We start from the raw sequence: 26,117 nt of genomic DNA, 5'->3' as shown, positions 1-26,117 counted from the left end.
GGGAATCTATGAGCCTAAGCAGTGAGTCAGAGGATTCCCAAAAGGGAGCTAGCATGATCAGGCGAAAAGCAGGAGAAGAGAGAAGCTGTGAAAAGTCAGGAAAGGAGGGGAGAAAGCCCAGTGAAGCACAGACGCTGTCAGAGGGGTCTCAGCCGGAACGGAGTAAAGGGGGTGGAGTTGTCAGCCTCTCGGAGGGAGGAGGAACAGGAGAAAACAGAGAGAGGGGGTTGGAGCAAGGTGTTCAGCCGGAAAGGGTAGAGAGTGGAACAGGGGGCAGTATAGAGGACGAAGGAAAGGTCAAAAGCAACGTACGCGCGCCAAGTTCAAACATAGAGGCGCGCGGAAGTGGGGAAAGCTCAGAGGAGGAGCCCGGCCCCAAAGCCAGAAGGAGGGGGCAGGAGGCGGCAGAGGATTCAGCCTCAGGCGAATCCCGGAAAGAGAGAACCCAGGGGGGCAGAAAGACCCTGCGGAAAAGAAAGGAGAGGAAGAGGTGGTCTAGAGCCAGGCTATTAAGTTGGTGTGGAGGAGGGGAGGAGTCAGAGGGGGACTTCGGCGGTCTAACGTGACAGACGTACAGCCACAATGCTGAACTGTGAAAGAAGCAATTATCTTCAATAAACTTTTCCTGTAAGTAAACTATAACGGAGTAAGGTCTCTCGTGAGCTGGGACCCACCTGGGTGGCTGTGACAATGGGGATCAAAAGATCAGACAAAAAGAGCCCTTGGCAGTTGTTCTTAAAGCCTTTATTTTAATGCAAAATAAAACTGTTCAGCATTTATATTGTGATATGTAACAAAAAAAAGTGAAACAGTGGTACCGGATGATCTCTTAAATCCCCCCAATAAATTTCCCAGACTTTTAAACAATTTTAAAAAAGCACACACACACAAATATAGGCGCATATGCGCAGCAACAAGAAAGAATTGAAAAGGACAGCAGTGTGCAAACGAGCAATTCCCATTACCGTTTGTGGGATTGCGCCAGAAATAATCTGAAGTGGATGTCTTGTGAATGAAGCCTTAAAAATACGTATGTATAAGAAAAAGGTTCTGGTTTCTGCACTGAGAGGCAAATGTCTCTCAAGTAAGTGCACAGATGGCTAGAATGCTCTTGCAAAAAGTTATACGCGAGAGCCTGATCTGGGAAAGCTGTCCGTGCATCTTAGCTCCCACAAGGGAGAGGATATGTTCACCCCAGAGCACATCTACCATAGAACGTCTAGTGTTTTTAAAAAGGCAGAAAGGAAGGAGGTAGCGTTTCAACAGTATACAAGGATTAGGCAGCATGTGAAGCTTTATATCTGGCTAAGGGTAGCACTTGGAATGTTGGGGTTTTGAAGAGAATCTGGAAAGCTGACTTCCCAGGACCCCTCCTTGTTTTTTGGACTACTCGCCCTTTTCAGTTGCTGCAGTCAGAGTTGATCCTTCATCCCACAAGCTAATAATGTCAACAGATGGTTCAGGGAACGGTTGGGTGTCTGCACGGAGCACCCAGTCACTCAACAGTTAACGCGTCAAATCTAGTTTTCGTAACAAAAATAAAATTAAATTTAAAAATGCAACAGGAATTTGCTCCAAAGTACACTGATGTTTCCAGTAAGTTCAGCGGGCTTTCAGCCAGGCTTCTGTTCCAAATGCAATACCTAAGCCAGCTCAGCACTCGGGGAATAAATGTACAAAGCTGTATCTAGCCGTTTTGACTGCTTGTTCTGAAACCAGTGTTATGCAGCCCCCATCCCTTGTGCTGTCCTTACGATTTCCCTGCTGGCATGCGCAAAACCTTTGCCCCTCTTCGCAAGGGAGCCTTGTCCTTTGAAGATTGCCAGCCTTTGAAGAAAGCAGATCACACAGTTGGCTAGCAACTGCAATGTGCTCCTTCTTAGCCCTTTGGGGGTTAAGGTGGGAAGGTATAGATGGCTTGTGCAGCTCATATTTGTGCCTTGTGATTGGACACGTTCTCCCTACCTCTTGTTAGGATACGGGCATGAATCTGGTCATCCACCCATTTTTGTTGGCCTGATCTTCATCTCTAAAGCAAGGGGAAATTGGGACTGCGGTAGGAGGCACCTGTCTTCTTCACAGGGTGGGGCCGACACGGCAAACCTAATCAACAAGCACATTGATGCCCATTTTCGAACTTGCGTGTGAAAATGCATCCCACAGGGGCAGATCAGAGCCACCCAAATTCACTTGCGATGGCTTCTGTCGGATTGGCACGTTATCATGGACATTTAGCACACGAGGCCTTTGTGAATAGCAAAGAACCCTCTCAGATCCATTAATATTCGCAAACATACAGGCACATGCGAGAAAAGAGCAACTTGTTTTCTTAATGGCTCGTATGGAATTGTTTTGCGTGCAAGTGATACATATTTTGATCCACCAGCTACAGCACCTTGTGATATGTGTGTGTGCTACACATTTGTCTGCAATATGGTGCCGATAGTTTGTTTTGCGTTATTCCAGAGAAGCAGGATATATATACATATACATGAGTGTGTGCACACACCCACACTCTTTTGTGAGTCACTTAAATCAGCCAACTGCTCTCCCTCCCCATTAGAAACATGGGGGCATTTCAGACTGATGGGGATGCCATTCAGTTTCCTTTGCTCCTGTCCCCCCAAAACCAGGCCAGGAGTTTTTGCTCCTTTCAGCAAAGCACGAAGCATCTATCTAGTACTGCATCTATATTTTTTTAACCAAAAGGAGGAAAAGTCTCCTATGGCTTTGAAATCAGAAGCATAGTTGAATACCCCATTGGCTAAGATTAACAGTCTCTTGACCTGCCTTGTCCTACCAAATGGAGCCGCTGCAGTCAATGAGAGTTTTAGAAGGGTGTTTCATGTTACATGGAAAACAACTGAGCACAAGCTTCAAAGGCCATAAATAATCCAGACAGGCTCTTTCCATTCAATTTGGATTTATCCCTAGCTCCTGAAATGCTGTCAGTTATCTCTGTGAATGGGAATGAAATGGCACCAGAAAGGGGTTAGGAGGCAGGTGATTTATAAGGCAGGAGCTTATCTTCCAAAGCTCCCCTTAATTGTGATCAGGCTAGAGATAAAGCCACTGTCATCAACATTAGCTTCTTCTATTGGAGGATCCAACGTATCATAGGTTATATTTGTACAAAGTGCATTTTAAAATGTTCACCTCACTCCTAGTGGCCTTTCTGCACTCCTGGAACATCTGCCTATCTTCATCTGTCTTACATATGGTCTATTTACAGAAATCTTTGAGGGGGGAAGCACTTGTACTACACCCCAAAGGGGAAATGAATGGGGTGGTTGTTTGAGAGTGGCCTTCTCAGTATCAGTCTTGCTTCAGATCCAAAGTTGAAGCTTATCTCAATTAAATGATTGCCTGCATACACCTGAGACGAAGGTCCACCTCCATACTCTTCAAAAGAGTTCACAAGGCAAGGGATAAAGCCGAAGAATTTCATCACAGAGAATTCCCCCACAGGCTGGGGGGTCGGGTCATATTGTTCGGGAGCCACCAGGCACTCCAAGTGACCTAAAAAACGCACACGTTTGCGGTAACTTCCACTGTTGCAGGTGAAGCTGTAAATACCAGCAAAATGGCTGGCACAGACTACAGGGCCACAGAAGACAGAAAGCAATCTCTTTTTTCATAATGAACTCCACCCAGTGTTTCTCAAACTTGGGTGCCCAGCTGTTGTTGGACTACAGCTTCCATCATCCCTAGCTAGCAGGACCTGTGGTCAGGGATGATGGGAATTGTAGTCCAACAACAGTTGGGGACCCAAGTTTGAGAAACAAGAAAGAGCTTTGTCCTCCCTCCACCAAACCAGGACAGAAGAATGAAAGTAACATTTTAACATGATCAATCTAGTTTGGATGACCAGTCACTATACACCAGTGATCACAGCAGGCCATTATTTCCTGTCTTCTGTGTGGTATCTTACCTTGGTTCAGATGTGAAACAAGAACAGGAACTTAGGCTTAGCAAGGAGTAAACAATTCGACGTTCACACTCTACTTAAGCCGGCAAATGTTAAGGAAGACATGACTGCACTTACTAGGAGGGACTTAGCTGCCCATTTAAAAGTGGACTGGACAAAATTTAAGGGTATTTTATACAGATACATTTCCCAAAAATATCAGCCTCTCTGCTTACTTATTCACAGCCACTTGAAATTCATCTGGTGGAAATAGATATTGGCCTTTTACATGGCTATAATATGTATTTGCCATTTTAGGAACAAGCAGTCTGAGAATAATTACAGGGAAAAGTCACTCCCTGGTGACGATTTCTTGTTGGAATTAATGGTAGAAACACAACTGTCCTCGCTAAACTGTTTCCTGCTTAGTCCTGCCTAGAGAGTAAATGACCTAGAGAAGGCTATGAGACACACAACCTTGGATCCCAACACTACTATTTGTTACTCAGGGACTTTGAATCTGAGGCTGTTAGGTTTGAGTTTTGTTCCTTTTCATATTAAACAAACAAACAAAAAAATCAATTACTTATATGAATATTAATACTTGGGACAACAATGTTAGGCCAGTGGGTTCAATGCGACACCATAGAAGCTTTCATGGGCAATGGAGGAGCTCGTCCTTTCAAATGCAGCAACACAAATTTGTGTGTGTGACAGATTCACTAAGCGCCAAGTCTCCAGGGGCCAGCGGGTATAATGAAGCCATTTCAGAAAGGGTAAATGATAAATGGCTGTGCCTGGTAGATGACCCCTCTGTGCAATATATAATAATTATGAGATGACCTGTGTAATGAATCCTGTTAATTTGCTGCATACCAAAAGGAAACCAACAGCTCCTTCTGTGGCCAGGCCCCAAGGTCTTTTCCTTGAAAGGAAAAAGGCTATGGAATAAATAGCCTTGAAAGCCATCCAAAGGAAAGGATTATTATTATTTTTTATTTTTTTTAAAAAGGGGGGTGTTTTAAAAAATGATACTGGAGATGCTCAGAATTCCTAGCTCATCAAAGTTTCAGAGGCTTTGTTAGACAGGGTGGCAAGTAAAAATAAACGGAACCGAAAAGACCTTCTACGTCCCCCGCAGTCAATAACCTGCAAACAGGACCATCTCCCTCAGAAATGCAAACTAGAGGAACACCAGGGACCACCTGAGCTTCCTCCCTTCACTGTGTTTTTGTCTTCTCTCTTAACATGACCATCTGATAATCCACCATTTTAAAACAGAAGGAGCCTCCTTTGCTACAGGCTCACCAAGCCCTGGGTGCTGCAGCCCTGCAGAATTTCTGCCAGACAACAGGGGCCCTGGTATCCCCTGACCTTCCTTCCTGGGGTGGGATCTGAAGAAGAATAGCCTTCACAAGAGACACTTTGAAGTCAAAAACCAACGCAAGGATAGCCGGGTGCTGTGCCTGTCTGGCCAGCAACTGTTTGTACGGGAGGGGCAGACTCCCGCTATCCCTCCTGCAAAATTGGGTCCTGGGGGTGAGTTGTCTTACATAGCCACTGCCACCCTCCCTACAACCCTTTCATCTTTGAGTTGGCAACTGGGGAGAGTAAATAAGATTCTCCAAAGGGTCTCCATGTGACAAAAACTGAAGAGGGGGACAGAAATAGTGAATATCTGAAGGGGCAATTAAAAAATATGACCGGGATGAGAGCAAAACAGTATTTCCCTAGGACAACAGAGAGAAATGTCAGGTCACACCGTGAGCCCATCTCCACTCTTAAAATAATTCTCCAATCAGAGGTCATAGAAAAGAAGGGTCTGCCATACTGGGGGCACACACAGTGGCACCCATGGAATATTCTTTCTGAAACAATGTCCAAAATAGTTCCCTGCAATGTGGGCATCTAGCATGTGCTTGTGTAGTTTGTTGCAAACAGCCCTGAGTGGCACTTTTAAGGCGTGCTTAGAGCAAATTCTGCTTACTCTTCGCCTGCCGCCTTCTACGTTTGAGGAAGCGTTAAAACACACACTCCGATACACTGGTGGTACGCAAAAGACACTGTACCGCTTTTTGCGAGCTCGCAGTTATGTTCACGAACGTGTCCTGGGTGCAAACTGGACAGGCTCAAACGACATCTCTCCCCTGGGGTAGGCAAGATCAGTGGTAACAGCTGCAAGGTGAGATATTGACAGGAGTCCGGCTTTAGGCTATACGGCCGCAGTCATGGGGTCCTTCTGCCTAGGATTTTGATGCCTGTATTGGTACTGATCCGGGCCGGCTCGGCGATGAGCGAGTCTGCCCATTTCATGATAAGGCAGCCCCCTGTGGCCTTGAGGCGGGGAGGGTGGCACATCTTGGCGGAGGGGTCCTTTGTGCTGGCCTACTGGTTGTTGTGGGAGACCACACTGAGGATACCATATCTCTGTTGCCCTTGGGCCATCTTGTGGGAGAGCATAGCTCCCTTTGGAGGGATGTACTGGTGGGTGGCCAGCTTGATAGTAAGGAAGATCTCTGTCTTTATACATCACCCGTTGTCCTGCTATATACTCCATGGGTTCTATGGGTCCATGCCTGGGAGGGAAAGAAAAGAAGAGAGCTGTAAATAGAAAGCCCCACGTTGCTTCCATTTGAAGTTCCCCATTTGTTTGGGACAAGAAAAGCCACCAAGCTCTAGCGACTGGCCAACGTGAGTCAAGACAGAATAAAGACTTCCTGGCAGATGCATGCTGCTAGATTGGTAAAACACATGCCGGAAGCTGGCGCAAAGGTCCAGCGCACATCGCAGCTCCTTTAGAAAAAGGCACCACTGGAATCCTCCGCCTCACAATGCGAGCTCCTCACGATCCTCTTGCAATAATGGAAAACAAAGAGCCCTTTCAATGATGTGCGTCGGACTGTGTCTTATCTAGCCTGAGGATAAACAGATGAGTTGGGTCTGCATCCTGGCGAGCCCCACAAGGCTCACGAACACCAATATTCACACCTCAAAGCTGTTTCGCCAATTTTCTTGTCTCAGACATGTCAGTCCATAAAAACTCTCCAAGCCTCGCAGTTGGAAAGCCTGGAACTCCCAGAAGAAAACAGTACGGATATGAGGATATTGTATCTGCATTTAGTGGGCTAGCTGCCAACACCGTTTCAGTGGAGAAGAGCACACTCAAACACACATGGGCGTGAGTAGGAGGGCCTAAATCTGTAACGTGTCTGCATCACTAAGGATTTGACAAGCTCTGGTGCATGTGAAAAGCAACATGTGTGACCATATAATGCCAATGCCAATTATGGAGTAATTTCTGTAGTTTTCTCTGTCTTAATTCCAGGATTTACATTAATGAGGGGATTCTCCCTAATAAGGGTAAAGCCGGGATAAGTGTTACATGGAATAAATAACTGTTTTATGTAGATGTCAACCCAGAAGCCACACATACACACACAAAAAAACCCCTCTGTGTGATTAGAGATTGTTCTCTTCAAGGCTAAAATAGTTCTTCAGTTACAGAAAGAATGCTGACTAGCTCGGAAGAGAACTGTTGACGGCAACATTTTTTCAGATGCAAAATAGATACCATGCTTTCTGGAGTGTGTTGGTTTTTGCAGACCAGACACCACCCTGCAATGCAGTGCTGAATATTTCCCCCCCACACATATATGCTTTCTTTTTTGGACCTGCAGTGATCTGGCTTCTACTTTTTTAATGTGTCATTTAAAACAAAACAAAAGCAAATGCTGAATCTCTGCAGTCACAGCCCTTCTCCTCTCCCCCATAAATCTGGTCCAGCTTCCCAGAAAAACGTGGGGAACCTTGGAACAAGCCAAGCTTATCTTCCACCTTGAGCAATCTCGGCACATGGAAACTCCGATATACGGATGCCAATTACAAGCAAATTGGAGGCAGCCTCCAATAGGAAGAAGGAGAGGAAAGACTCTAGCCAGGGAGATATTTTTGGTCATTGTTGTTCAGGCCAATTGTGGAAAAACTTGTATCTTCTGAAATGCCGCACAAGATATAACACACAGAACCGGGAAGCAAAGCTCAGCGACAGATCCCTGGACCAACCTTGCTCCTTGTGCATTCATGGAAGATCATCAGAAAACCAAACAGAAAAACCCAGAGGAACCCAAGGTGTAGCATACAACCATTTAAAATCATATTAAAGGTAAAGGTAAAGGGACCTCTGACCGTTAGGTCCAGTTGCAGACGACGCTGGGGTTGCGGTGCTCATCTCGCTTTACTGGCTGAGGGAGCCGGCGTTTGTCCGCAGACGGCTTCTGGGTCATGTGACCAGCATGACTAAGCCACTTCTGGCGAACCAGAGCAGCGCACGGAAACGCCGTTTACCTTCCCGCTGGAGCGGTACCTATTTATCTACTTGCACTTTGTGCTTTTGAACTGCTAGGTTGGCAGGAGCAGGGACCAAGCAATGGGAGCTCACCCCGTCGCAGGGATTTGAACCGCCGACCTTCTGATCGGCAAGCCCTAGGCATTGTGGGCGCCACCCACATCCCTTTAACATCATATTAGCATCAAGTAAAATTGGTAAGAGTGAGCAATAAAGATTTACACAACGGTAACCTAAATCCACAAAAGGAAAGGAAAAGCCAGCAGATTCAAGAGGTGTGGGAAATTTAAAAAGTTTTCACCTAGAAAAAATCTAAGAAGAGTCCTGCTTGATCAGACAGTTGGTGAAACTTTTTTCTTTTCCTTTCATCATTGTGCCATACAACCTGAGTCCTTGTGGAGAAGAGTCTTACCCCCTCAGCCGTCACTCTTCTGAAAATTCAATCCCACCCCAATTTCAATTCCTGCAGATAACACTTATGTTTTCTAATAGGAGAACAGCAGCAAATACTAGCCCAGGAAGCAAAGAAACCACAGCAAATCACCACCAGGATATATATGCACCCAGAAGAACACATTTGCTGTGGACACACAAGGCCATTTTACAGATACTGATAAAATGTTTTGAGAGTACCGGTGTAAACGGAAAGAAAAGAAGTGTGAAATGTTGCTGATTTCGCTGATTCATCTCCAGCTCATTTTAACTTGGTTACACAAGGAATACACTTAACTGAAAAAGGACAGTTGTGCTTCCAGTTTGTGAAGTAAGACATAATGGAAAATTAAAGGTAAAGGGACCCCTGACCATTAGGTCCAGTCGTGACCGACTCTGGGGTTGCGGCGCTCATCTCGCTTTATTGGCCAAGAGAGCCGGCGTACAGCTTCCGGGTCATGTGGCCAGCATGACTAAGCCGCTTCTGGCGAACCAGAGCAGCACACGGAAACGCTGTTTACCTTCCCGCCGGAGCAGTACCTATTTATCTACTTGCACTTGTGCTTTTGAACTGCTAGGTTGGCAGGAGCAGGGATCGAGCATCGGGAGCTCACCCCGTTGCAGGGATTCGAACCGCCAACCTTCTGATCAGCAAGTCCTAGGCTCTGTGGTTTAACCCACAGCGCCACCCGCGTCCAATGGAAAATTAAGAGCTCATATATGTGAACTGGCATCCCTTGGGTACCACAGTACTATACACCTCCTCTTCCTAGTGATTTGCTTCTACAAATGCTGCAGAGACTGCAGTGGGAAAATTGAGTCCTTTGCCCATCAGGAATAGTGCTTGAACTAATCCAGTTTTCAGTCATCTTCATTAGGCACAGGCCATTGACATCTGAGTAGCACAAGTTTTACTGGTGAGAAAAAAACCCCCACATGACAGCAAGGCAGAAAACAAAACACCGCAGACTCGCGATTTGATGCAATTCAGCTCGTGGTACTATCTACTTCCACCTCACAGGCCTGCTGGTATCAAAGCACAGCGGGCAAAGCCAGTGTACTGTTGCTGCTCTTTCTTTTGCAGTTCCAGCAGCAGACTACAGTGAGGAATAAGGCTGAACATCCACCCACTCACCCCTGCAAACTCCTGGCTCAGGTTTAGTCATCACTAAAGCGACAGCTTTTGCTTGACAGATCTGAGTCTGGTCACCCGACAGAGCCAGAGATGCTGTAAATAAGAATGGATGTGTGTCCCTGTGCCTATGGAGGGCAAAGTCTCAAAATAGTATCAATTGGTTGGAGCAGAGAACGGTCCGCCTGGCATTCAGAATATCAGGGGAAAGCACATCATCCTATTATTTAACACCTCAGTGGTTTTATTCATAAACTGTCAAGGAGGAATGAGATGGGCTCCTTCGCCAGTGAAGCAAATGTGCTCTCGGTCCAAAACGAATCCTTCCTATTATCTCTCAAGGAAGCCCATAAAAGGGACTTTGCAAAGGAGCTGAGTCACCAAAGACTAAATAGAGAGCTCGGATGATTACGATTACAGCCACGCCAGTCATTGACATTTTTCATAACCCCATGGAATGACAAAGAAACAAAGCTCAAGATAAGCAGGGCCGGCTCACTTATGAGGCAATATGGGGTGAGTGCCTCAGGCAGCAGGATCCACAGAGGCAGCAGTAGCAGGGAAGCAGTGGCACACACCTCGGGAGACTGCATCTGCTGCCTCCTTGGCAGCCACCCCACAAATACAGCCTCAACAGTAGACTCTCGGTCCTGGTGAGGAGACACCATTTTGTGGTTTGCCTCAGGTGCCAAAATGTATTGGGTCAGCCTTGATGATGAGACTGCTTCATATTTGTTTGTGTGTGTGGAGGCACAAGCTCTCTGGTTAGCCCTTTCTCCTGTTACTCTACCAAAAGCAAGCTCTGTTTGAAACTGTTCTGCGAAGCAAGCCCATAGGGAAATTCGTCTTGCGAAGCACCTCAAAAGATGGAAAACTCTTTCGTCAAGCGAGTTTTTCGTCTTGCGAGGCATTCGTCTTGCGGGGCACCACTGTATTTAGCAGCAATAACTCCAGATATTAGACCAGAATGAGCTTTGTGCCCTCATGGTCCCTCCTTCTTTTTCTACCAAGCCTTAAATCAGTACTTAGAAGGTTTGTTAGACCATAGTTTCTCACATCTGAAATGGGAAGCTTTGGTTTAATCAGACTACAAAACCAGATCAAACCATTTGACAACAACACTAGTAAAAAGGTAAAGGTAAAGGACCCCTGACAGTTACATCCAGTCGCAGATGACTCTGGGGTTGCGGCGCTCATCTCGATTTTCTGGCTGGGGGAGCTGGCTTTGTTTACAGACAGTTTTTCTGGGTCATGTGGCCAGCATGACTGAGCCACTTCTGGCAAAACCAGAGCAGCACATGGAAACCAATGAAATACCGTGAAAATCCCGGAAACGAGAAGTAATCGACTAGAAATATTATCTTATAGAATTAAACTAAATAACAAAAATCAAAAAGTTTAAGGGGGAAAATTAGAAAAACCTAGAATTGAACAAAGCCTTAACGGGATACCGGCTACAAACCTTGTTTCACTGAACTATTCAGTTTCCTCAGAAGGAAATAGAGAAATCATAAACCTTAAATGATTTTAAGCAAACTCAAGAAAAGGGCTGAAACGCTCCCCTGAGTTTACAAAAAAGGTTTGAAAACTTAAATGGCAAGTTTTAGAAACAGCCCTATTTAAAGAAAGCCAAGCAGTAGTAATAAGGAGTTGAGGACTTGGCTGTGAAAACTCTGGTATTGCCTTTACAAAAAGGTTTCAAAAACCTACCATACATAGCACAAATTCAAAGAAAGGAATACAAGATAAGCTGTTTTAGAGTTTAAACAAACTCAAGAACAGGGCTGAAACGCTCCTATGGTCTAGATGTTACTGCTGATGTTAAAGACTGATCGTTTCAGGGATTTTCATGGTATTTCATTGGTTTCATTGTAAGTTTTCGGTTCTGTGACTGTCTTTTTTCTACTGGTCTCCACAAACTGTGGCTTCAGAGTCCTTTCTGTATCTCCGAGGGTGGCTTCAGAGTCCTTCAGCACTTTGTCTGGAGTTTCTCATGCAGTGCTGGGAGGGCCTGCCTTCTGTAACATTCTGTTTTTAAAGTGAAAAATCTCTGGGGAGGGACAAGGGTCCTGAAAGTCCAAGGCCTGGAATTCTTCGCCTCTCTCTTATTCCACTTTAAACAGGAAACGTTTGCACTAAGCAATTCCAGGGGGAGAGCATGGGTTCATTTCAAGGCAGATAATGTTGGTGATCTGTCCTGTGGACTTAAGTGAGCGGGGCAGCGGAAAAATGCACCTTATGTTTCACTTTGTGCCAAACAATTCTCAGTGAGACGGGGGCACAGGTTAGATTATAGTACACTCAGAGGTGTGTGTATGTGTGGCAGGGGTGGCACATTACTATACAAACAAGACAGACAGTGGAGGGCAAAAAACAGGGAATAACCAACAATTTTCCTTTTCTTAAAATTATTATGTTGTCAACTACGGAATATTTTTAAGTCTACAAAGTGCTCAGCACCGAGAGCAATTTATCTAAATGGCAATGCGACTGGCTCATAATTGTCCTCTCAAATCAGAGGTCACTGAGATTGTGTTTTTGCAGTAAACTACATTCTGTGCAAAGGCAAGCAAGAGGTTTTTTTTTAGGGGGGGACAGGACGGTGGAGGGAGAGTACAAAGTCCCACTAGTCTAATCAGGTGGATGACAAAAGACTAGGCAGCTGGATTAACGGGGCTTGTGGTTATAAACGTGAAACATGAACACTGACCCTGGGTTGTGTGTGTGTGTGTGTGTGTGTGTGTGTGTGTGTTTATGAAATAGAGCAAGGAAGTCTATTTAAGCCTACTGAGAGTAGGAAGGCTCCCAGGATGGACTTCGCAATCCTTCTCTTGAGTGGTTTGATCAAAATCTCATCATGGCCCTGGAGATCCAGAACGACCTACTTGTTTTTATTTCTCTCTGGGACCATAAATAAGGCCCAGTGTCAAGTGTCCACCTGAGTTAATTTGGGCAGGAAGTGGATCTATTAACCTTTGCTGCTTGGGAGGGATTGGGAATGTCACTGCTGTTATAAATGCGTTTTCTAGAGGACTGTGACATCACAGGAAATCTTAATTCCGGCTGACTCCTTGAGCACAGATAACGCAACATACTTCTCACAGACCCCCGAGAGAATAAAGAAATCACTGGCTAGGATAAGGAAGTGACTGCTTGGAGCCCCCAAACCATGATTGCATTGAATTTCAGCCACACGTGCTACTGACCCTTGCGAAGGCACAGCAGTCCCTGTATAGGCATTTGCTCTTAAATTCTGCACCAAAGTTGACTTGTATAAATTCTGCCTGTTTTTAATTGCACCGCAATGCTATTAAAATGCACTTCAAGTGTGAGTAGTTTTGAGTGCACTCTGTGTAGAAAAAGGAGAGGATATAAATATTTTTTATTAAAAACCTTTTTTTTTTTGGCATAATATTATTTCTCTTAGATGTAGGAAGACACAAAGTACTACACGTCACACTCCCCGACCCCAAATGCTGCCCAGCCTTTTCTCTGCTTTTTTTGTATATCTTTGCAGTATATCTTCCTCTTTTTTAAAAGTGAAAACAGATGATTTGCAGGATGCTAAATTCAACACAACCGAGGAGCTACGGCAAAGCAGCCCCCTATGGCAAACGCAGAGCTGGATTACATGAGCAAAAATCCACATGGTGACAGTTCTATACCCTCCCTGTACTTTTACTTTCAAAATCACTTATTTTTGCACAGCGCTGCAAACCCAGTGCTCTGCTATGGCTTCTGGGAAGGTCATGAAGTTGAAACTGTTAAAATCTGCGTCTGGTGTGGTTCGCCAACTCTCTCATCATGTCCTACTGATGACATCAGGACATGCCGTAGCAGAACCCTCTTTCTGTCCATTTCAAAAGGAAACACAATACAGTGGTACCTCGGGTTACACTCCGCTAACCCAGAAATAGTGCTTCAGGTTAAGAACTTTGCTTCAGGATAAGTGCAGAAATCGGGCTCTAGTGGCGCAGCGGCAGCAGGAGGTCCCATTAGCTAAAGTGGTGCTTCAGGTTAAGAACAGTTTCAGGTTAAGAACGGACCTCCAGAATGAATTAAGTACTTAACCTGAGGTACCACTGTAGGGGTCAGCAAACTTTTTCAGCAGGGGGCCGGTCCACTGTTCCTCAGACCTTGTGGGGGGCCAGACTATATTGGGGGGAAGGTAATGAACGAATTCCTATGCCCCACAAATAACCCAGAGATGCATTTTAAATAAAAGGACACATTCTACTCATGTAAAAACATGCTGATTCCCAGACTGTCTGCGGGCCAGATTTCATAGAATCATAGAATCATAGAGTTGGAAGAGACAACAAGGGCCATCGAGTCCAACCCCCTGCCAAGCAGGAAACACCATCAGAGCACTCCTGACATATGGTTGTCAAGCCTCTGCTTAAAGACCTCCAAAGAAGGAGACTCCACCACACTCCTTGGCAGCAAATTCCACTGTCGAACAGCTCTTACTGTCAGGAAGTTCTTCCTAATGTTTAGGTGGAATCTTCTTTCTTGTAGTTTGGAACCATTGCTCCGTGTCCGCTTCTCTGGAGCAGCAGAAAACAACCTTTCTCCCTCCTCTATGTGACATCCTTTTATATATTTGAACATGGCTATCATATCACCCCTTAACCTCCTCTTCTCCAGGCTAAACATGCCCAGCTCCCTTAGCCATTCCTCATAAGGCATCGTTTCCAGGCCTTTGACCATTTTGGTTGCCCTCCTCTGGACACGTTCCAGTTTGTCAGTGTCCTTCTTGAACTGTGGTGCCCAGAACTGGACACAGTACTCCAGGTGAGGTCTGACCAGAGCAGAATACAGTGGCACTATTACTTCCCTTGATCTAGATGCTATACTCCTATTGATGCAGCCCAGAATTGCATTGGCTTTTTTAGCTGCCGCGTCACACTGTTGGCTCATGTCAAGTTTGTGGTCAACCAAGACTCCTAGATCCTTTTCACAAGGCAATTGGGCCGGATCCAGCCCCCGGGCCTAGTTTGCCTACCCATGCAATAGGGGGACATTGTTTTCTGCTACTGTTTGAGTGTGAGTGTGGCCTGCAGTGTAGTCCTGCCCTCTGATATCAAACAGAAAACTGAGATCAGACCCCACTGAAACCAGGGGAAGCACTGGGGGAGATTTACAAGCAATCCCCACCCACCCCGGTCAAAAGCGATAACAGGATGAATCTGTAGAAGTGCGCACTACTACTTGGCCTTGGAAAAAGCCTAACTTGTTACTTACTTTTCCTAAAAACTAATCACACACTCGCACACATGTGCATGCTTTGGTCACCACCTTTCCAATGATTGATAAAACATGGACCTGCATCCTCCCTCTGAGGAAGTCCTAATGAATTTTACCCCCACTTTTTGTTTTTGTTGGCTCCTGGTGAGCTCAGAGTTCAGATGCTTGGTTCATGCCTCTCCAGTGACCCATGATTTGGAGGGTACACATGTCTGCCAGGCCAACATTGAGAAGTGGAATATTTGTGACCTCCGGGCCACATCCAACCTGGCTGCTTCAAGCCCATCCACTCCAGAAGGCATGTGGGGAACGTTATCTGTAGCAGGAAATGACGAGAAGTATATGTTCTTCGATTTCCTTAACTAAAGCGTGGAAAGGGACTGGATGTAAGCCAAAGAGGACATAGGAAGATAGAAAGCTGTCTTATACAGAATCGGTATTAGTCATTCCACCCAGGGTCTCAGGCAGAAAGTCTTGTCTTTTTCTTTTCTCAGATGCTAAGATCGATCCTGGCACCTTTATGCATGAAGAGCATGGGCCCCAACACCACTGTGGATTTGACTACCCAGATGAATGGCTGGAAAACTGCAAGGCTCTTCCAATTAGATGGTTATAACCATAGAATCTGGACCATAAAGAAGGCTGATTGCTGAAGAATTGATGCTTTTGAATTATGGTGTTGGAGGAGACTCTTGAGAATCCCATGGACTGCAAGAAGATCAAACCTCTCCATTCTTAAGGAAATCAGCCCGGAGCGCTCACTGGAAGGACAGATCCTGAAGCTGAGGCTCCAATACTTTGGTAACCTCATGAGAAGAGAAGACTCCCTGGAAAAGACCCTGATGTTGGGAAAGATGGAAGGCACAAGGAGAAGGGGATGACAGAGGATGAGATGGTTGGACAGTGCTCTTGAAGCTACCAGCATGAGTTTGACCAAACTGTGGGAGGCAGTGGAAGACAGGAGTGCCTGGCGTGCTCTGGTCCATGGGGTCACGAAGACTCGGACACGACTAAATGACTAAACAACAACAACAACCATAGAATCACTTTTATGTCAGGCTGGCAATACAGTGGTACCTCGAGTTACAAACGCCTCAGGTGACAAACGCTTCAGGTTACAAACTCCGCTAACCTGGAAGAGTTACCTCGAGTTGAGAACTTTGCCCCAGGATGAGAACGGAAATCGTGTGCCTGTGGCGCAGCGGCAGCAAGAAGCCCCATGAGCGAAAGCGCGCCTCAGGTTAAGAACAGTTTCAGGAACAGACCTCTGGAACGAATTAAGTTCGTAACTAGAGGTACCACTGTATAGAGTTAAGCTAGCAGTTCCACTAAGCAGGCTGGCAGTGATTGAACGGGTTCCTGAGATCAGGGAGGAAGCTAAAACTGAGGTAGAAAGACAAAGGTTACATCCATGCCACACACTTTAAGCACAATGCTTCCCTCAGTTGTGGGAACCGCAGTCAACCCTTTAGAATTGTGAATTTGGAAGGGATCGTGAGGGTCAACTAGTTCAACTCCCTGCAATGCAGGAATTTGTTGACCGATGTGGGGCTCAAGCCCACAGCCCTGAGATTAAGAGTCTCATTCTTTACCTACAGAGCTGTTCCCAGCATCTTTAACAAACTAAAGTGCCTAGGCTACTTTGGGGGAAGTCATGTGCCTTGAAAGTATGGTGTTTGGATGTGACCACCCATGCCTGGATGTGATGATATGATGACAATTATAATAATACCTTTATTGTCAATGTACAACCTGTGTACAATGAAATTAACAGAGCCTCCCTCCCCCCCCCCAACACTCAATCTCATTGCACTCTGTGTGCTTGTCGCACAACACACCAACCCCAAAAGTCAGTTGCCCTATATTACTCTCCGTTCAGCAGCCTAACAGCCCACGGATAGAAACTGTTTTTTAGCCTGTTGGTACGACTGATTATGCTTCTATATCTCCTGCCTGAGGGTAGAAGATGAAAGAGGTGCTGGCCCGCGGGGTGTGAATTGTCCATGAGAATTTTTCTCACTCTCCTAAGGCATCGATCCCATGCGATGTCATCTAGCGGGCTCAGGGGACAGCCCATGATATCATGTGCTGTGTTCACCACCCTCTGTAAAGACTTTCTGTCCATGGCTGTCAAGCCTATGTACCACACTGTGATACAATATGAGAGGACAGTAGAAGGAGGTCATCAATTGTTTAACATTGTTGTTTCGCAAGACCCTGAGGAAATGGAGTCTCTATTGGGCCTTCCTAACCACCTGAGTGGGACGCTGGTGGCGCTGTGGGTTAAACCACAGAGCCTAGGACTTGCTGATCAGACAGTCGGCGGTTCGAATCCCCGCGAGGCGCTCCCGTTGCTCGGTCCCAGCTCCTGCCAACCTAGCAGTTCAAAAGCCCATCAAAATGCAAGTAAATAAATAGGTACCGCTCCAGCGGGAAGGTAAACGGCGGTTCCGTGTGCTGATCTGGTTCGCCAGAAGCAGCTTAGTCATGCTGGCCACATGACCCGGAAGCTGTACGCCGGCTCCCTCGGCCAATAAAGCGAGCTGAGTGCCACATCCCCAGAGTCGTCCGCGACTGGACCTAGTGGTCAGGGGTCCCTTTACCTTTTTGACCACCTGAGTTATATTGTTTTTCCAAGTGAGGTCTTCACTAAGGTAAACTCCCAGGAATTTAAAGGAAGAGACTCTCTCCACATAACCCCCCTCGGAGTCCCTGGTCTGATTCAAATGGGGCTTCACACCTGTTCTGTTGCAACAAAGGTTTGCCCTTCGCACCCAGCAGAGATGTGCAGGTAGAAATTCACAGGTGCAGCTCCCCAAACACTTTGGCAAAATGGAGGAAAGAATCATGCTGTGACAAAAAGCATCAGAAGGGCGGCAGATGACTGACTGATCTGAGGATCCGCCTGTAACTTTGAGATTATTCACATATGCAAAGGACTAATCCCCCAAAATCCTGTAGCAATATTTTCCATTGGTGGTAATAGCTTTGGGTTTAATACTCTTCCCTCCAACACATGAATCCCACAGCGATAAAAACACAAAGGGAAAACTGCTAATCCTATGCTCAATGATCTTCCTTCCTATGAAAGGTTTTAGTAGGCTGGGCTTTAAACAACATGGAGATAACATGATGCTTTCGCTATTAACTTCTCGGTGCCTATTGAAAACCACCCTTAACCAACAAACCTTTTAAGAGGAGGTTTTTAACACAGCACGTCTCTGTATTGGACTTGAAATGGTTTCCAATATATGCTTTTGTTGTCAAAGTTTCTTCAGGATGTTTTTCATGAGAAGCAACTCATATATTAAACAAACATACAAACAATAATAACCAAGAACTGCTGTTTCTGGAGGAAGACGCCTAACTGGAAAAGCCTGATTTGGCCTGATTCACCCACCATTTATTTTAATGAAGTGGAATGCCTATTTGTGTGTGTTTGTGCAAATGCACATGGGAAAGAGAGAATGGCTGCTCTTGTGAATGCACCAGCAAGAACTGAGATCTCAACCAGCCCTTTTCTTAAACAGAATTCGAAAAAAATCTTCAAGGCTGGTGAGTCAGGACCCACTGCTGGTCACCGTCTGATCTAAGCTAAGTCACAACATTAGAATTACCACTAAAAATATATACCGTATTTTTCGCCCCATAGGACGCACCGGCCCATAGGACACACCAAGTTTTTCGGGGGGGAAATAAAGAAAAATAAATTATTTCCCCCCCAGGCGCTTGTGGGGCTGGCAGCGGGGAGAAGTGCTCTTCTCCCCGCCGCCCGCCTGCAGATCAGGTCCGGGGACAGCGGGAGGACGCGCTGCGCCTCCCCGCTGTCCCCGGAGCTTGCGGGGCTGGCGGCCGGGAGAAGCACGCGTCTCCCCGCCGTCAGCCTCCAAACCACATCGGGAAACAGCGGGATGGCAGCGTTCCGCCTCCCCGCTGTCCCCCGACCTTGTGGGGCTGGCGCTGCGGCTCTCTTGAAGCCTGCATTCGCCCCATAGGACGCACACGCATTTCCCCTTCATTTTTGGAGGGGAAAAAGTGCGTCCTATAGGGCGAAAAAAGTTAAGACATGGGTCGCCAAATGCATGTTTGGATTAAAGGTGGGTCCCAAGTTTGAAAAAACAACAACGCTTTAAGTTATTTTCAAAAATCAGTTCAATTAAAATGGTAAGCCATGTTCTCCAATGTACATTACAGCATTCACAACTTGAGGTGGGGTTTCTTTCTTGGGGGGGGGGGAAGCATTCAGTACCATGTGAAACTGTCATGTGAATCTTCCCAAACACCGCAAGATTGTAAGTTGTAAAACCAAATACAGTGGACACTCGGGTTGCGAACGTGATCCATGCGGGAGGCACGTTCGCAACCCGCAGCGTTCGCAACCCGCAGCACCGCATCTGCGCATGCGCGGGTTGTGATTTGGTGCTTCTGCGCAAGTGCAAAGAGCAATTTAGCGCTTCTGCACATGCACTGAAACTCTGGAAGTAACCCATTCCGGTACTTCCGGGTTCGGCGCGGTGCACAACCCGAAAACACGCGACCTGAAGTGTCTGTAAGCCGAGGTATGACTGTAAAAGGAAACAGTGGCTCAGGCACCTTAAAAGCCATTTCCACTAATGCATTCATCTAGAATTTTGAATTATGCTGCTGGAGGAGACTCTTGAGAGTCCCATGGACTGCAAGAAGATCAAACCTCTCCATTCTTAAGGAAATCAGCCCGGAGCGCTCACTGGAAGGACAGATCCTGAAGCTGAGGCTCCAATACTTTGGTAACCTCATGAGAAGAGAAGACTCCCTGGAAAAGACCCTGATCTTGGGAAAGATGGAGGCCACAAGGAGAAGGGGACGACAGAGGATGAGATGGTTGGACAGTGTTCTCGAAGCTACCAGCATGAGTTTGACCAAACTGCGGGAGGCAGTGGAAGACAGGAGTGCCTGGCGTGCTCTGGTCGAAGGCGTCACGAACAGTCGGACACGACTAAACGACTAAACAACAACAACAACAAATATATATATATGGGCATAGACAATATTGAAATGCCCACATATGTGTTCTATTAGATATGCATCCCCCCCCCCCGAAGCATCTGTAACCCGAGGTATGACTGTAAAAGGAAACAGTGGCTTAGGCACCTTAAAAGCCATTTCCACTAATGCATTCATGAAGAGGGAAACAGAATGAAAACAATGCATGGCATACAGCTAAAATCCAGGGGGAAGAGCACCCTGATCTTGGGAAAGATGGAGGCCACAAGGAGAAGGGGACGACAGAGGATGAGATGGTTGGACAGTGTTCTCGAAGCTACCAGCATGAGTTTGACCAAACTGCGGGAGGCAGTGGAAGACAGGAGTGCCTGGCGTGCTCTGGTCGAAGGCGTCACGAACAGTCGGACACGACTAAACGACTAAACAACAACAACAACAAATATATATATATGGGCATAGACAATATTGAAATGCCCACATATGTGTTCTATTAGATATGCATCCCCCCCCCCCCGAAGCATCTGTAACCCGAGGTATGACTGTAAAAGGAAACAGTGGCTTAGGCACCTTAAAAGCCATTTCCACTAATGCATTCATGAAGAGGGAAACAGAATGAAAACAATGCATGGCATACAGCTAAAATCCAGGGGGAAGAGCCCTGATTTTGGATCCCGGTGACTTTCTTCAAGTCCCAACTGGGTCATGGAGTCAGTGTGGGGCGTCAGCATTCTTCTCTCTCACTCATCTTCAGTTCCCCATTTGTAAAATGGGGAAATCTCATAGGCTTGTGGGGGCGAACTCACTAAAGATTATAAAGCACTTTGTAAATTAAAAATGTTATGGAAATGATAAATGGTGGCTGCTCGGTTCAGAACTACTTGCCCATCTTCTCTTCGTGCAGAGGCTGGAAAAGATGCCCAAATGCAAACAGCCTATGTGCCACAAATGCTTTCACCACGAGGTTATATCCATGTGACATTTGTTTCTTGGCACAATCAAGAACTACGCTTATAAAACCACTTGTCTAGCCATCAAGTGAGAATTTGTGCCTCAGGATAAATACGCTTCAGGATAAGTATTTTCGGGTTGCACTCCACGGCGACCCGGAAGTAATGGAGCGTGTTACTTCCGGGTTTCGCCGCTCGTGCATGCGCAGATGGTCAAAATGACGTCATGCGTGGAAGAGGCGAAACGCGACCTGTGCACGCGCAGACGCGCAATCACGTCTTACGTTGTGTTCAGGATGCGAATGGGGCTCCAGAACGGATCCTGTTCGCATCCCAAGGTACCACTGTAGTTCCTTCCCACTGAAGCGTACGAGTTGCTTCGCTTCACCTACTGCAGGAGACTCACCTAAGGGCACTGTTAAGTGGTGGGTGAACATATTAGACGACACAGCGATTCTTCAAACAGCTCTTGTTTATTCACAGGCCAGAACAGAACTAAACTGAAGGGTTCAGCCAGCCTGCTTATATAGAGCTCCAGTACAACGTAACTGTAACAACTTTCTGTAACTATCCAATCACTGAACCTCACTTTTGATCCCTTATTTGCATATGTGGACCTGAACTATCTACAGTATCCCCCTGCTGGCCCAGGGTGAGAACTTCAGTACATAACAGGCACATTCCTCCATACCAAAATGTGTCAGGTTTTTATTTTTAAGCTGCCTATATTTTCAGTCACATGAGTTGCACTTGCAGTCAAAAGGTTACTACCCTAACAAGAACAGGATCTCAGATTAAGTACCGCTTGCAATTTGCAAACTAGTTCCGAATTCTTCCTTACACTGCACAAAATTGCTAAAGTAAGGGCAGTTACGGACGTTTAGGGAGGAAACCAGTGTTCCTCTACTTGAAACCGGGGTTTGGCTAAATAACCCTCCTGTCACCATAATGGAAAAAGGTGAGGAAGGTCTACAATAAACAAGTATCTCCCCACACTATCCATACTCAGCAGAAATCAGGCAAATTGTGCAACCTTGCAGAGTGAGGAGATGGCTCCATGCAGTTCATAAGAATATCCATGCACATGCCGAAATTCTGGCTCAGGCAAAATATCTTAGGAATTCTGAAGTAACTTAGAAAGGAACATTATCCTACCTAAATTGGCAGTTTCCAGATGTTTCAGTGCAGAACGCATTGGTTAGATGTATAGTATTATATATTATATTATTTGCTCAAATAACCCCAAGTTCATAAGTGTGTGTTTGGGGGAAGGAACTTGTGTGTGTGTGGGGGGGGGAATGGCCTGTTTCTAGAGCACAGATTTCCCGGTATTGGGGCAGAACCTGCCAGAGGGTTGCAAAATCCTTGCCAGACTTCTGCTAATTCACGTTGAAGAACACAAGCCCGGAGTTTAAAGGAGCTTTCTTCTGAATGAGGGGGTTGTATTGGCAGGTTGAACCTGAACAAAAAGAAAATTTCTGTGGGTGAATCATCTCAGTAAGAAGAAAAGGAGTCTCCGAAGTGTGTGTGTAGGGAAAAGACTGTCGGCCACAGCTCATTAAAATCAATTTTGTAACCCAAGAAGTCTCTGATACTGGCCTGCTATTCATCAAGTGCTCTTTGTTTTAGTAATTTTAAAACAACATTTACAGAACAAAGGGGGATGCTTTTTGCATTTCAAAAATTGCAGGAACACAAACGGACTTGCCGTGCTAAAAGGAAAACGTGTTCTGCGATGCCCTGTTCTTTTTGCTACTGCTGATGTCGAAGAAAGACTACAAAACAGATTTCCAGCACATGCCACACACGTATTATTTATAGGCTGCTCTGGTAAAGGTGCTTTCTTCTCCTGCACTTTATCAACAGCGAGTGGCTAACTTCCCCTACCCGATAATGTAAACTAATGCAATCCCAGGGCTCTCACACAACGCAGGCCTGGCTGCAGGGGAGCTGTTTTCAGTCTGAGGATTGCAATCGGAATTCCTAGAGTGTCAGATTTCCAGTTGCCAGACCCCAAATCCTGGTCCCAGGCACGACTGTGGTTGAGCAGGATTAGCGGACCACTCTGCAACGTTATGTATTACATAGCTCTGCCGTCTTTAGGCTTTACAGATCCATAAAAAATAATGGTCATTTGATGACCTAAGCACTGAGTGGAAAACAAATAGTGAAAGAGAAAAAGCCTTTACTTATGCTACCTGTATCTGCTTTGGATTGCATGGAGCCGAAGTTCCCTCACTATTTGCCAGCGATGTAATTAATTCAAGCAAGGGCACATTTTTAGCCAAGCTGATTGATAAAGTGGTGGACTCCCAATTGACAAAACTGCACTTAGCTGCAACTCCACGGCCATCCCTAACACACTCTCGGTGTGAAAAAAATCTCAGGTCCAAAATACTTCGCATCATTTTCTCGTTCCTGTCTACAGAAAGAAAATAAGCTGAAAAACCTCCACTGTGCTGGCTGGGAACAGTCAGTGCCTGATTAGAACTTACTGAAATGGGAAGCTGAACTTCCAGTGACAACCCTTCGTATTAAGGGCTGTCAAATAAAAATCAACCAGTGCAGCTGTTTTAGCTGGTTGGCACGTAGGATTTGAAAACTCAATGCTAACCAACTTCAGAACGTGGAAGAAGACCCTGCTGTGGTAGTGTAATGAGATGCAAAGAAGAACCAAGGCTCCTGTGAGTTTAATAGTCGTCTAGAAGAGAGATGCTCCCTTTTTCACACAGCTGCTGTTATTAAGCCATCAGAGCTGTTTGTCAGCCTGTGCTCCAGAGCAGTTCTGGAAAGACATCTTGTGCCTTTTGTGTGCATGCAAGACAAGCAGGTATTGGGCAGCGTACTTTACAACTGGTTTACTGCTGGAACCAACGGGTTCTCTTGCCACTTTAGTGCACCCCAGGAGTAGTTTTACACTAAATCAAATGTGTTTTCCACTGGGAAAACCAAGCAGTGGTATCCCCGGGGAACAAACATTAAAGAAACGGCACAGACGGTTCTGAGATTTAATTGTAACCTACTTCTGTCCTGCCGTGGTGACAAGGTTGTCTAAGGTGCCTCGTGTCATGTGGGGCAGTCATTTTTTACTCGTGTGAGAATGCCATTCCAAAACGTGAAACTCGAGGGAGACGGAAAGGAGTGCGAACCATTTGTATTAAGAGCATTTGAGGCTCAGAAGTCTTTACTGGGTGAGTAGAATCAGATTAGAAAGGACCATAGCTTAGTGGCAGAGCGCATGTACAAGGTGGGTCAATGGTTTGACAGACCATGAGGCAGTTTCCTATATTCTTAGATAACGTGTTCTCCTTCATGGAGAGCACGTGTTGCGGTGGGGGCCGCCAGGACACTCCAAAGTTGGGGGTGGGCTAATTGACCATTGGCCACTGATGCGATTGGGGCTTCCCTTGTTGTTGGGAAGAAGTTAATGTTGCCATTTGTTGATTGACAGCCAGAAATGCTAAAACTCCTTGCACGAGGCTAGGGCTTCCTCTTTTCGCATCGGATTGCCCGTCCCTCCCTCCCTCCCTAGAATAGGGTTGTTCGCTTTGACCTTACTATGCCTGTCATGGGGTCGTCTGCTCTTGGGGCGGGGGCTCGACAGGAATTTTGTTCATCTGGCTGATTGGCTGGGGCCATTTGGTTTTTGCCTACTGCGTAGCAAATCGTCACAACTTGTAAAGTTGCGGTTAGGCATTGGTTTATGGTTTGGTTGGTTGAGGGGCATGAATTGGTTGTGCCTGCACCTCTAATACTGCTGCTGCATGGGATTCCGTTAAAGGAATTGGGAGCTAACTATTGAGTGTCCACTCTGTCAAGGGGGCTCGGGCCATAGCAATGAGCTCCTGGTTGCATTTGGGGTGAGGGCAGGTTCCCTGCTCCGTCGCTACCCCCAAGTGTATTCCCCTATTCTGACTTTCGCATCGTGCGGAATGTCAGTCCGTCCCCCACCGGGGGTGGGGGGCAGATACTCACAACCAATGCCTACGCAACCACTCACAAATTTGTATTTTAATAAAGTTGTGGCCAAAATTATGCCAAAAACCTTAAACAAAAAATTCTGTGTGATGTGTGAGTTATTGGGGTGGCCCTGGGGACCTCGACACGCAATTAAAATACTGCAAGTATTTAAGCTTTTCAGTCTTATTTGTTGAACAAAATGCAGCTTCCTTCTGAACTGGGTTGGAGCGAAAATGCAGTAAAAGCCTCCCACCCCCTCAAAACCCCTTTTCTTCCCTATAACACCTCAACACAAGTGAGTGACCAAGCCCAGGCAGTCAGAAAGACACCTTTTACTTAACACTGACAACCCCTTCCCTGTGTTTGAGCTGCTCATGATGGTGGCTGGCGTTCTACTGTCACCCTCCTTGACACAAAGGCAATAATGAGATTTGCATAGACTCTGGACACAAGAGAAAGTGAGCGCTCTGCTTACCTCCCTTAGCCTACAGATCATCTCAAGCAATGCTGGGAGGTTGCATGGAATTAAAGAACCTATTGAGCAACGTGAAGCTATTTTGCGACCTTTTCAAAAGCAAAAGGGGGCAAAAGCAGATTGTAATGGCTGGCTACTTAAATTAACAACATGTGTCATTTTGTATGCTGCACATTATTCCGCCCTGCGTAATACCTTGAGAGTCATTAACCTCTTGGCACCACCAGCTCCCGTCTCCATACTAACTGGTCACGCCTCTTGTGTTGCAGCCCCTGTTTAAAGAGCCCCGGGATTAGGATTGGGGGTCTCTGGCCTTTTGTTCCTTGGATCAGCAGAGGCTGAGATCTTTATGTAGAGAAAAACACCCAGTCTTGTGAAAAGGGTGCTTTGCATCTCATTGAATTAACCTTTCCGCTCAGCCTGCTAGAGAAATCTTACCCAATCCCTTTTAGCTAAAGGGAAGGCATTTTTCTGCATCGTGTTTTTTTTTGGGGGGTGGCAATTCTTTGGCTGCTAACTGGTGCAACTCTTGCCTGGAACCTACCATGTTTATGAACATGAAATTGTAAGTAGTAGGCAAGGAGATGGTAGCAACTTGTTGGGACCTCGGTCCCAAGGGGGGTACTGATAAATTCACTGGGCATGTCCTCATCATGCAGTATTGTTCTTGATCAGGGGTAGGCAACCTA

The 26,117-nt window shown here is 46.1% G+C and overlaps 1 protein-coding gene across 2 annotated transcripts in view; it reads right to left on the bottom strand.

Annotated features, from left to right (window-relative positions):
• Window positions 1-727: 727 nt before the first annotated feature.
• The window catches only part of PARD3B (par-3 family cell polarity regulator beta), a 636,273-nt gene continuing 610,883 nt past the window's right edge, over window positions 728-26,117 (bottom strand). For both annotated transcript variants that reach the window (XM_081859338.1, XM_081859339.1), the window contains one exon: window positions 728-6,483. In XM_081859338.1, the coding sequence (XP_081715464.1) occupies window positions 6,120-6,483 (364 nt within the window). In that variant the 3' untranslated portion in view covers window positions 728-6,119. The remainder of the gene's footprint in view (window positions 6,484-26,117) is intronic.

The sequence above is a fragment of the Podarcis erhardii genome (genome assembly GCF_964252035.2).
Source record: "Podarcis erhardii genome assembly, chromosome: 1".
In the NCBI taxonomy this organism is placed as follows: domain Eukaryota; kingdom Metazoa; phylum Chordata; class Lepidosauria; order Squamata; family Lacertidae; genus Podarcis; species Podarcis erhardii.
This window is presented reverse-complemented; position numbering and strand designations above follow the sequence as displayed.